At 33.2% G+C, this 12284-nt stretch overlaps 1 protein-coding gene across 1 annotated transcript in view; it reads right to left on the bottom strand.

The window, feature by feature from the left end:
- Positions 1-12284, bottom strand: part of XRN2 (5'-3' exoribonuclease 2) — an 83964-nt gene that overhangs the window by 26619 nt on the left and 45061 nt on the right. Inside the window, exons 18-24 of the mRNA XM_063113925.1 lie at positions 11310-11417; positions 11128-11217; positions 10140-10212; positions 5040-5123; positions 4023-4120; positions 3323-3402; positions 1386-1442 (exon numbers count right to left, since the gene is read on the bottom strand). Of these exons, the coding sequence (XP_062969995.1) occupies positions 1386-1442; positions 3323-3402; positions 4023-4120; positions 5040-5123; positions 10140-10212; positions 11128-11217; positions 11310-11417 (590 nt within the window). The remainder of the gene's footprint in view (positions 1-1385; positions 1443-3322; positions 3403-4022; positions 4121-5039; positions 5124-10139; positions 10213-11127; positions 11218-11309; positions 11418-12284) is intronic.

Here is a 12284-nt window from a genome sequence, read left to right as displayed (position 1 = left end):
CCAAACAAACACTGCTGCAGGCTCAGAAATAACCAAGCAACCAAAACTAACATCATCCAAACAAACATTCCAGAATCGGTCCATTAATTCTATAACTCTCCTTTGGGCGAGCCTCTTTATCCCAATTAGAAAGTTAAGTAGAATTGACTATTTTCTTAGAGAGCTAAGCAGAAAAGCCCTTGAAAATATGCAGAAAAATTTAGGGAGCACAGCAAATGTGATAATCCAAAGAGGGAACTGATGGAATTCACTGGCCTGAAGCACCAGCGCAGCTAGAGACCCCAAGGGTTAATGCGCAGTGTCCACACCGAATCTGTCAGAGCCAGACTATTTGTATTGGGCTTAGGAGCATGGCTTCCAATTCTGTACTCCCACCCTTATCAAAAGAGCACAAAGACAAAGAATCAAGACAAATTATGTGTAAAGATAAACAACAAAATTACATGTAAAGATAAACGAAAGCAGTCGATCCAGGAAGATTTCCCAAACTCACAATAGTTTTCTTTAAATAAAAGCAATGGCAATCGGTTACTGCCTAAATCCATTAAAAATAGGATATAAGCATACTTATACTTCACAGTAAGAAATCTAAGTAAAATCTAAAATATTTCCTGAAAGGGAGAGAAATAAAAATGGGTGAGAAAGGAAGATTCAGGATTAGCAGGATTTTACCAAATTCTTAAATACCTGAGATGTGTTTGCTTTAGTCTTGCCTAAAGATTGAAGAAAATAACAACTAAACTCTGCTGCCAATATTAGTAATTATATTACACAAACGAGCAGTTAAGTTTGTTTTTATTCTAAATAGTCATATCACATTTTACATTATTTTTACTCAACAGAAAATGCTGTCAGCATTGAAAAACTGAGGTATGACTAAGTTTTCCATATAGCAGAAATTAGCCCTTTAAGTTTATAATAATTAGTGATAAAAATTTTCACAAATGCATTCTATCTCTTCTTAACTAAAATATACTACGTAATATTTTTGTTTTGAAATTCTGCAGGGTCACAACTATAAACATAACTAAAATCATCTGTTATAATACTCTACTCTGGAGTGTAGAGGTCTCTTTGCCTCTATAGCAAACTACTAGAAACTCTTACTCTCTATCCCCCACTTTCTTAATCCAGCAAGAATTAGAGGTTGTCAGGGGAAACCAGAAAACCGATAAGCAAGCTTGTTAAATCAGTAACCTTAACAATATACATAATTTAAAGTCAAGAGCCTCTGCTTTGAGGTCTGCAACACAGGGCCTCTCCAATCTCAAAGCACTGGTGGATTAACAGCTGCCACTTCCTTGTGAATCTGAGGTCTTTTAAAAATTTATCTGCACATTCAGAGCTATGTTCTGAGCAAGTGCCATGAATTTTGGAAAACTTACCTGATTGCAGTGTTCTGTGTCAGATCCCGTAACATGGGAACAGGAGAACATACCATTCTAAAAGAAAACAAGAAAAGAACCATCTATTTGTAAATTGGAACTTTTTATGTAAGTAGAAGTAAGATGCTTCTATGTCAGGCTGTAGAAAAGAGAAATCATTAGAATGAACTAACAAAAACAATATAACCATTTATATCTTTAAAAAATGACCCTGTCTACCTTGTTCATTATCTCATAAACAGAAAACAATTAAGTGCAAAGGATTTACACCAGAATTTGTAAAGAATACCTACAAACCAAAAAGGGGGGAAAACTGATTACCCAATGAAAAAACAGAAAAGTTACGTCACAAATGAAGAAAACCAAATGGTTAACCACTAACCATAAGGCATTATGTAATTATGTAATCACAGTAACGCAACTCATTAGTATTAAGAGAAATGCAACTCTAAACCACAACAAGATGCCAATAAGCTTCCACCAGATTGATAAAAATTAAAGTAATGACAATTACAAAGATTTACCAAATTGTAGAGCAACAAGATTTCTTACGAACTGCCACTGGGATTACAACATAGTGTAAAAATCACTCAATACTACTATAACATGTTAATAACAGAAGAAAGGTGTGTGTGTGTGTGTGTGTGTGTGTGTGTGTGTGTGTGTGTGTGTGTGTGTGTGTGTGTGTGTGTGTGTGTGTGTGTGTGTGTGTGTGTGTGTGTGTGTGTGTGTGTGTACACGTGCACATGTGCTGGGAGGAAGGGGAAAGGGTAATGGAAACTTTATCTGTATTTTCTGTTAAATTTCTCTAAACCTTAAACTGCTATAAAAATTTAAAGTCTATTACAAAAGAAAAAAAAGAAAGAAAGAAAGAAAAAAAAAAACCCCAATACTATCTAGAAAAGATGAAGATATACACATCTCTATGATCAGCAATTCCATTCCTGGATATACAATTGGCCCTACATAACTGTGGGTTATGCATCAATGGATGTTCCGTGGATGGAAAATATTTGGGAAAAAAAAATTGCATCTGTACTGAACATGTACAGATGTTTTCTTCTTATCGTTATTACCTAAACAATACAGTATAACAACTACTTACATTGTATTAGGTATTATATGTAATCTAGAGATGATTAAAGGCATACAGGAAGATGTGCATAAGTTATATGCAAACACTACACTATTTTACATCAGGGGCTTGAGCATCCTTGGACTTTGATATCCACGGGGGTCCTGAATCCAATCACTCACAAATACTAAGAAATGACTATACCCTAGAGCAGCAATTCTCAAACTCTGGTCTCAAAACCCTTTCACCCTCCTAAAAATTACTGAGGACCTCAAAGAGCTTTTGTTTATGTTGATTATATTTACCAGTATTTACCTATTAAAAATTAAAACTAAGAAATTTTTAAAATATTAAATTAAAGATTATAAATCTATTACAATTTTATGAAAAACTTTTTTAAAAAGCAAAACAAAAATAAACATGAAGAGCATCATTCCTTCACATTTTTGAAAATTTCATTAATATCTGGCTTAATATAAATTTAATAACTGGATTCTCTTCTCTACTTCTATCACACTATATTGAGCCTCTGAAAAACTCCGCTGTGCACTCAAGAGAGAAACAGAGAGAAAAGCAAATAACGCCATAACATCTTAGTATTATTATGAAAATAGTTTTGACCTTGTGGATGCCGTGAAAGAGTTTCAGGGACCCCCAGAGCTCATTGCACAAGATGACACAGCTACTATGTTGATGAGCTGGGCTTTGAATCCAAACCTTTTCTACTATAGCAGGGTTCTGTTTCGTTTTTAATATAATTTTCTCAATATTACTAGAAAATAAAACATTTAGACAACAAGGGAAAAACACTAACTAAACTGCTTGTTCTTGTCACCTCAATTATATACAAATGAATACTTACTGATCTGGAAGAATAGCTTCTTCATCCAAAGAAAACTTTCCTTGAATCCCATGACATAGCTCAGGTGGTACATCCATTGGCTGTGGAAAAATGCATTCCTGATTATATACCCAAAGAATGGAAAACGGTGATTCAAGCAGATACTTGTACACCAACATTCATAGCAGCATTATTCATAAGAGCCAAATGGTGAAAATAACCCAAGTGTCCATCAGCAAATGAATGCATAAACAAAATGTGACACATACATACAATGGTATATTATTCAGCCATATAAAGGAATGAAATTCTAGTACATGCTACAACACTGGATGAACCTTGAAGATATTATGCTAAGTGAAATAAGCCAGACACAAAGGACAAATAATATATGATTATACTTATGTGTGGTACCAAGAATAGGCAAATTCATAGAGATAGAAAGTAGAAGATAAGTTACCAGAGGCTGGCAAGAGGGCAGGATAGGGAAAGAGTGTTTAATATTATTTAATGGGTACGGAATTTCTGTTTGTGAAGATGAAAAGATTCTGGAAATGGACAGTGGGAATGGTTGCCCAAAACTGAATATACTTAATGCCACAGAATTATACACTTAAATGATTACAGTGGTAAATTTTATGTTATGTATACTTTACCAAAATTTTTAAAAATGCATTTTTAATAAACTGAATAAATTAATTAAGCAAATTGTACACCATACCTCTGTGGAACCTGTCTGATACAGTTCTGAAATGAAGTCGTGGAGTGGGTGGTGTTTCCCCACAAATAAGACATCGCCTCCAAGGCTGTTTCTTCTGACTGGGGGGAAAGTAAGAAAAGAATAAGACCTACCCATCAAACAAGTGTATCTACAAGACCAACTTTGATGAGAATAAAACAAGGAAAAGCATCTAAGTTTTAAAAACTTAATATAATGTTTACAAAAAATAATTTAAAAGTGATAAACCTAAATGTGTGATGTGCCTTTAAGTAAGAAAAAATACTCTGACAGTAAGGTTTCAAAGATCAATGGCTATCAAAAAAAAAAAATCACTGAAGGAATATCTGAATATATTATAAGACAAAGAGCTAGGTTTTCTTATTTATAAAGAACTCAGTTTCTTACTGGAAGAAATATATAAACATTCTCTGAGGAAACACAAATTGTAGTAGAGAGTTGATAGAAAATTGTTCTACAGGCTTATTATATTGGTATTAAATATATTTTTCAATAGAGGCCAGTTTTGCAATTTCCCAATCTGAACACTTTTTACTGTCAGTATTAATTACAAAATGCTATGTTTTATGAAAAATAACATTTTAAGTTAGCACCCTAAGGTCACATGCTTTTATTTCACCCTAACCTTTCAAGTCAGATTATTGGGGAGGGTGGGGGGAGATGTAGAGAAGAAGGTAGATGGAAGAAATGAATATCTTCCCAACAAGCAAAATACCTTTGTGTATGCACATCATATAGGAATAAAAAAGTCAAAGGATAACCTTGAAGTGTTGCTTTTTAATAAAATTAACAAACAATTGTAAGTTAAGTACTACTTGGTTTGCAGATAATAAATTAAGAAGCAAAGTTAACATTTGTTTTAAAGTACAATCAATGATTTATGAACCCTTCATTCAGGCAATTTGACAAATGTGACAAAGAAAGGTCTAATTTTATATGGAAATGTAAAGTCTATATTACACAGACTCAATGCTCCCTAAGCAGAAGTGTAATTCTTACTCTCTTCTGGAGTGAGGTCTGGGTATACCTCTTCTAGGGCAGCTCGCAGCCTTCGCTCATCCACGAATGGCAACAGGGCAACACCTGGGGACACAAACACACATGAACAGCCGCAGCTATCAGGATCACCTAAATTCCAGTTTACCACTGATCCAAATAAATGTTTCTAACAGAGTACCCTTGTTGATACAAAAATATTTTGGAACTGAACTCTGTCTCATTTAGCCAAGACTAAGATACAAATATTTTCTACATGGTAGTAAAAAAAAAAAAATTTTTACATATTTTTCATTCTTAAAATGGCTCATAGGGAAAATCATGTTTTCTGAATCTTAACTCTGTGGTGATAAAATTTTTAAATGAAATGAATAGTGGCCACCTGGATACCAGTCTGTGTTCTTGCCTTATTTACTAAGATGTCCCCCAGGCAAGCCAGTTAATCTCCTTGGGGCTCAACCTTGTCCTTTCATCTTTCTAGTCTTTGGTTTCTTCTTTTGTAAAATGAGGTCATTCTACTAAAATACTCAGAAATTCTGTTCAACTAGAATACATGGGAGGTCTCTTCCAATACTAAAACTGCAGAGTATTCTGTTTACATTTTAAAGCCTACTGATTATATTTTTAAAAATCTTTACAAACAAGCTTAAATAACTTGTGGGCAGGGTATAAAACAGATCCTGTTCATTTTGGGGTTGAAAATGATCCTCTGAAGCATGCTGGAATTAAAGGCATTGCTTTATTTTGACCCATAAGCATAATTTTCAAAGAAGTATATCATTAATACAATATCTATTACTAGAAAAATATACAAAGTTATTAAAGAATGTATATGTTCTGCTCTGTACAATATAAATAGTATTCTGCCTAATAAAAATATTATGATTAATAGCAACGACAAATGCTAAATAGAGCTAAATAATTTTGAAATTACTGCAACTCAAAACTACTATATTTGAGATTATTTCCTTTAAAATTATGAGAAATGAAACGGTTTCCAAAGTTATCATTAATCATTTAGCTCCTTTATTTTCAAAGTTAGGAAACTTGTTCAATTATACTACCTAATAGGAGATCCTTTTTTTTTTTCTTCAGTTAAAAAGAAACTAAGTTCTAGTATGAATTTTGAAGGGCCTAAAAAAAGTATTTTCATGGATATTAGTATCTGTCATTTCTCAGGCTATTTCAATTACTGGTAAACACTTACATGAAAAAAAACCTAAAGAGTTGTTCAAGTTTTTTTAGTAAGACACTTAAGAGAAATATATCAATGAGAAACTACGGCACTTCTGAGCTTTTGTTTTCTACCTACTAGATTTAGGATCTAAAAAAAAATTTACTATTAAGAAGTTCCTACAATATCAATTCCAGCAACTAAATCCAATCTGTAATTTATAAGATTAGCAATAAAGTTATTACACAACAAATCGGCCCCACCAGGCAGGGTAGAAAGGAATGTCTTACATCCAGGTATAATAACAATAATGCTTGAGACTGAGCTGATAGCAAAAATGGGAATGGCAGCGAATGTCTTCTAAGCACTTACTATTTTACATGCATTACTTCATTTAATCCTCTCAACCACCCAGAGGTAGCCCAAGTAGTGGTAAGATTTAGGTAAATAGTTATTTCAAATGTGAGCTCTAGAGTCAGACTCTCTGGGTTTACATCTTTGCTCTGCTTCTGTGTGACTCTGATCAAATTACTTAAATTCTCTGTTCACGTATAAAATATATAGCAACCAAAACAATTATGCTATATATCTATACTAAGCAAATTTTACAAAAACATAATATTGCTATTAAATTACATACAATGTTGGTAAGTACAAATACTCAAAAGATGTTGGAAAAGTACTCAAATATATTTTATCTCCTATCATTTTAAGATGTACTCAACCCAGGCAAGAATTTATCTAAGTATTACCGTTACTTTCACTAAGTTTTCAAAACAAGTATCAGGAAATAATTATATTCCCTAATAGAATTAAATTTTACCCCAAGGAAAGTATGTTCTTGCTACTAAGCCTAATAAGTGAGAAATTTATATAAAATATTACATACAATATAAAAATATTAAAGGTCAAAGTTTAAACCCATCCTAAGATTCATACCGAATTTCAAAGGACCTCAAATAGCCAAAACAATCTCGAACAGGAATAAAGTTGGAAAACTCACAATTTCTGACTTTGAAACTAACTACAAAGCTACAGTAATTACAAGAGTATGGTACCAGCATTAAGGACAGACATATAAACCAATGGAATAGAGAGCTCCCAAATAAACTCTCATACGTATGGGCAATTGATTTTCGACAAGAGTGCCAAGACCATTAAACAGGGAAAGGATGGTCTTTTCAATAAACGGTGCTGGAAAAACTGGATATCCACATGCAAAGAATGAAGATGGACCCTTACCTTACACCATACACAAAAATATACTCAAAATGGATCAAAGACCTCAATGTAAGAGCTAAGACTATAAAACTTTTACAAAAAAAACATAAGGGAACCAACAGAGTGGGAGAAAATATTTGCAAAATATATATCTGACAAAGGATTAATATCCAGAATATATAAGGAACTCAAACAACTGTACAAGAAGAAAACAAGCAACCCGATTAAAAAATGGGCAAAAGAGCTAAGTAGGCATTTCTCTAAGGAAGATATACAAATGGCCAACAGACATATGAAAAAATGCTCAACATCACTCAGCATCCGGGAAATGCAAATCAAAACCACATTGAGATACCATCTAACCCCAGTTAGGATGGCTAAAATCCAAAAGACTATGAACGATAAATGCTGGCGAGGCTGCGGAGAAAAAGGAACTCTCATACATTGTTGGTGGGACTGCAAAATGGTGCAGCCTCTATGGAAAATGGTATGGAGGTTCCTCAAACAATTGCAGATAGATCTACCATACGACCCAGCCATCCCACTGTTGGCAATATACCCAGAGGAATGGAAATCATCAAGTCGAAGGTATACCTGTTCCCCAATGTTTATCGCAGCACTCTTTACAATAGCCAAGAGTTGGAACCAGCCCAAATGCCCATCATCAGATGAGTGGATACGGAAAATGTGGTACATCTACACAATGGAATACTACTCAGCTATAAAAACGAATGAAATACTGCCATTTGCAACAACATGGATGGACCTTGAGAGAATTATATTAAGTGAAACAAGTCAGGCACAGAAAGAGAAATACCACATGTTCTCACTTATTGGTGGGAGCTAAAAATTAATATATAAATTCACACACACACACACAAACTGGGGGGGGGGGAAGAAGATATAACAACCACAATTATTTGAAGTTGATACGACAAGCAAACAGAAAGGACATTGTTGGGGGGGAGGGGGGGAGGGAGAAGGGAGGGAGGTTTTGGTGATGGGGAGCAATAATCAGCCACAATGTATATCAACAAAATAAAATTTAAAAAAAAAAAAAAAAAAACCATAAGGGGAAAGATTCATGACATTGGATTTGGCAATGATTTCCTAGCTATAACATCAAAGGAAAAAGAAGTAGCAACAACAAAAAAGATACACTGGACTTCATCAAAATTAAAAACTACTGTGCATAAAAGGATATTATCACAGAGTGAAAAGACAACCCAAAGAATGGAAGAAAATATATTTAATGTCTAAAATATATAAAAACTCCCACAATGCAACAATAAAAATCAAACACCACAATTCAAAAATGGGCAAAGGATTTGAACAGACATTTCTCCAAAGATACAGAAACGACTCATAAGCACATGAAAATATGTTCAATATCACTAATCATTAGGGAAATGTAAATCAAACTCAATGAGATACCATTTCATACCCATTAGGATGGTTATTATTAAGAAACAGAAAATAACAAATGTTGGTGAGGATGTGGAAAAACTGGAACAGTTGTACATTACCTTACTTTTCCCCTGGAGTTAAATTATACTGAAAATATCTCATCAGTAATAGAGATGACATATAATACAATGATATAGTTGGCAAGTCATGTGCACATTTATATGTTTAATTATCTGTTTATTTAATAAACCCAGGAAAAGATTTAATTATTTATTATTTTTACCTTATCACCCCCCCATTCTCCTATGCCTCCTCTCTACTTTAATCAAAACATACTCCACAAAGGGCCTTCAAAAACAACCTGAGACTCCAATCCATACACAGCAGTATTAAGACCATGGAGCACATCACTTACATAACCCCAACCAATGGGGTGCATTTCCCATTATGATTCCATTAAAGTAACATGAAATTTCTGCTACTACATAAAGCAAAAGTCAACTCCAAAATTTCATAAAATTATGATTTTTCAATTGGTAAATTATTATTTATGCCACTTTGCCTCACAATTCTCTTTAAGTCATTTTATTTATTCCCAATCACAGGAAGCAATCAAGGAAAAAGTAAAAATATGGTTTTACCAAATGTACTTATTTTCCTAGAAAAATGTATGGTGGAAGAAAAGGTAAAATGATTTGCTAAACGGGGCCTTTGGTGTGAAACGATAGTTTGCTTACTGTGTGAGAGAAATTTCTTTATTGTGTTTTATAGCCAATCATTATCACATATTGGTTGAGTGGTGAATAGCACCTTAAATTTAGTACTAATTTTATATTGCCATTCCTACAAAATCTTTTAATTGAAGAAATGAAAAAATAATAGGTAATAATAATCAGTGGCGAGTATTTAAACTAAACAAAAGTTTCTAGTATATTTTTCAGAAGTTTCCATGGAATATAAGTGAATCTCCACATAAACGCTGTCATGTTTCTACATCTCTCAACAACCTCAAAAGATATTCTGAGCTACTGACTGAAAGAACAGTCCCATTAATTAATCATAAAGGAGACAAAAGGTGTAATTATTAACCTATTTCAACCTAATTTACTGTTTATCAGAATGTCACTATTAAAACTACTATTAATCATTGCTAATCTCAGGTTGAACAAAGAAATATCAATTTTTCACATATAACTCTTAAAATATTTATCTTTTACAGAATTCTTTCATCCCATAAATCATGTTTTTTCCACAGTTTTACCGAAAAGTTTTAACAAAAAGGAATGATGTCTAAATTTTACCTTGCCATGCGTATTTCTTCCCATTTAAATCAATAGCAAAATCTTCAGGGTAGAAGTCAATTATACTAGAATCCTGTATCAGGGAGAAATGTAAAGAATCAAAGCAAAAGTCACACATATCTGTCATAAAGAATTTGATCTGACTTTCACTCAAGTTATCAGGCTGATGAGAAAATGCGGTACATTCCTTTTAAAAATGTTATTAAGATATGAGGTTATTATTCCCAAGTGTAGCAAAACAAAATTAACAAATTTTATTTTAAAAGATGAAAAGAAAAGGCACTATAATAGAAGAATTTTAGAACTGACAACTGTGGGCCGCAGGCAGGCTGGCAGTGAGTTTATTTACTCTAACAATTCCTACTTCCTGGCTGGGTCTCACTCTTTCTAACTAGCACACATAACAAATTCAGAGGTGATTTCAGGTAAGCCAGAGATCTGGTAGTACCATGCACGGCTAGAAAAAATAAAAATGAAGACCTACAGGTAGGCTAAGAACAAAATGACTGTTTTAAGAATTTTTCCCTAACACAAATCAATTTTATTTACTGGGTAGTGTACTGATGGCCAAAGAAAGCAGGGGGGAAAAAAAAGATATATATATATACACACACAGACATATATATATAGTGAAAAATATACAGAACTCAAATACTTTGTTTCTGCATTTCACCATTTTAACTATGAGAGGCAAAAGCAATTGTGACTAATGTTAATAAAATACAGTCATGTACCTCATAATGACACTTTGGTCAACAACAGACTGAAAATATAAGTGATCCCACGAGATTATAATAGCTATACCATATAGCCTAGATTTGTAGTAGGCTATCCCATCTAGATTTGTGTAAGTACACTCTATGATATTTGCACAAAACTGAAATTGCCTAGAGACATTTCTTAGAAAGTATTCCCATCATTAGGCAATGCATGATTGTATTTGACAAAAACCCAGTTAACAACACACTCAAAATACTAAGAGACTCACGGGATCACTCATGAGCTTCCGCCATGATGGAGGTAGAAAGTTACCACTTGCAGCTGGAAAAACTCCCATAAGTTGTTCCAGTGGTTTAAACTGCAAGAAAGAAAAAACTTAAATATAAGACCCCAAATTATTATCTAATCCAAAATTCTATTAATTTTATGACTCCAAATAATCAAGCTTACCGGTTTTGTACCTTTCTCAAAATCAGAAGACATATCTGAAATACCTTCAAAGTCTGAAGCAAATGGTGCATAATGGAATGGATAATACCACTTCCAGGAAGCACAGCCCTAGAATCATTAAAAACAAACAAAAAATAACAAAAGCAAAAACTTGTGTTAATGATGAAAAGACTGAAAAACAAAAATTAAACTATTAACCTATAACACTGTATTTACAAAACATATGACTTTTGGTATATATTCCATATATTAATTTTTCCATGATTCCTAAAAACTGTTTTAATTAAATCTGAACTTTCTGCTTGACTGCTTGGCTCCTTGTCTAAAGAAATACTGCAAAGCATCTTGAATAATCAGTAGTTAATGTCAAACTATATTCACAAAACAATTTGGTGAAAATTTTTATCCTTAAAATATATTAGATGACATTACTTTCCAACTCTAGAGCTGACATCATCAAATAAAACCAAGAGCAGATATAGCTAACATTTTCTTAGCATGTAGGTGATTAGGAACATCATTAGAACAGTGGTTGAGAATGAAACAGCCAAAAGTTTCATTTTACAATTCACTATATTTTCACATGACAACTTTCATAAAAATATTTGAGTAAACATGCCAAAAAGAAAATAAAATCAAATTATACTCATAGAAAAGAGATGTCTTCCTGACATGTGTTCTGACTCTGTACCTAGCAAATTATAATGTTGAGAGTAGAAGTAAAACATACAAATAGAATATTTTATAGTGGATACTTGGTGCATTGTTACTTTCTACTTTCTTCTTACTGACAAACCTCATCTATTTCCCAATCACACCAGACTTAACTTGGTTTGCTCTCATGAAACCAGACACTATCAGTGTTACGATCCTCAATATGTCTACCTAATCTCTGGGCAATCCGACAACTCAATTATCAAAAAGTGCAGATACAGATTACTCCAATTAGAATGCATCCCATGTAACATCACTACA

The sequence above is a fragment of the Cynocephalus volans genome, chromosome 11 (genome assembly GCF_027409185.1).
Source record: "Cynocephalus volans isolate mCynVol1 chromosome 11, mCynVol1.pri, whole genome shotgun sequence".
In the NCBI taxonomy this organism is placed as follows: Eukaryota; Metazoa; Chordata; class Mammalia; order Dermoptera; family Cynocephalidae; genus Cynocephalus; species Cynocephalus volans.
This window is presented reverse-complemented; position numbering and strand designations above follow the sequence as displayed.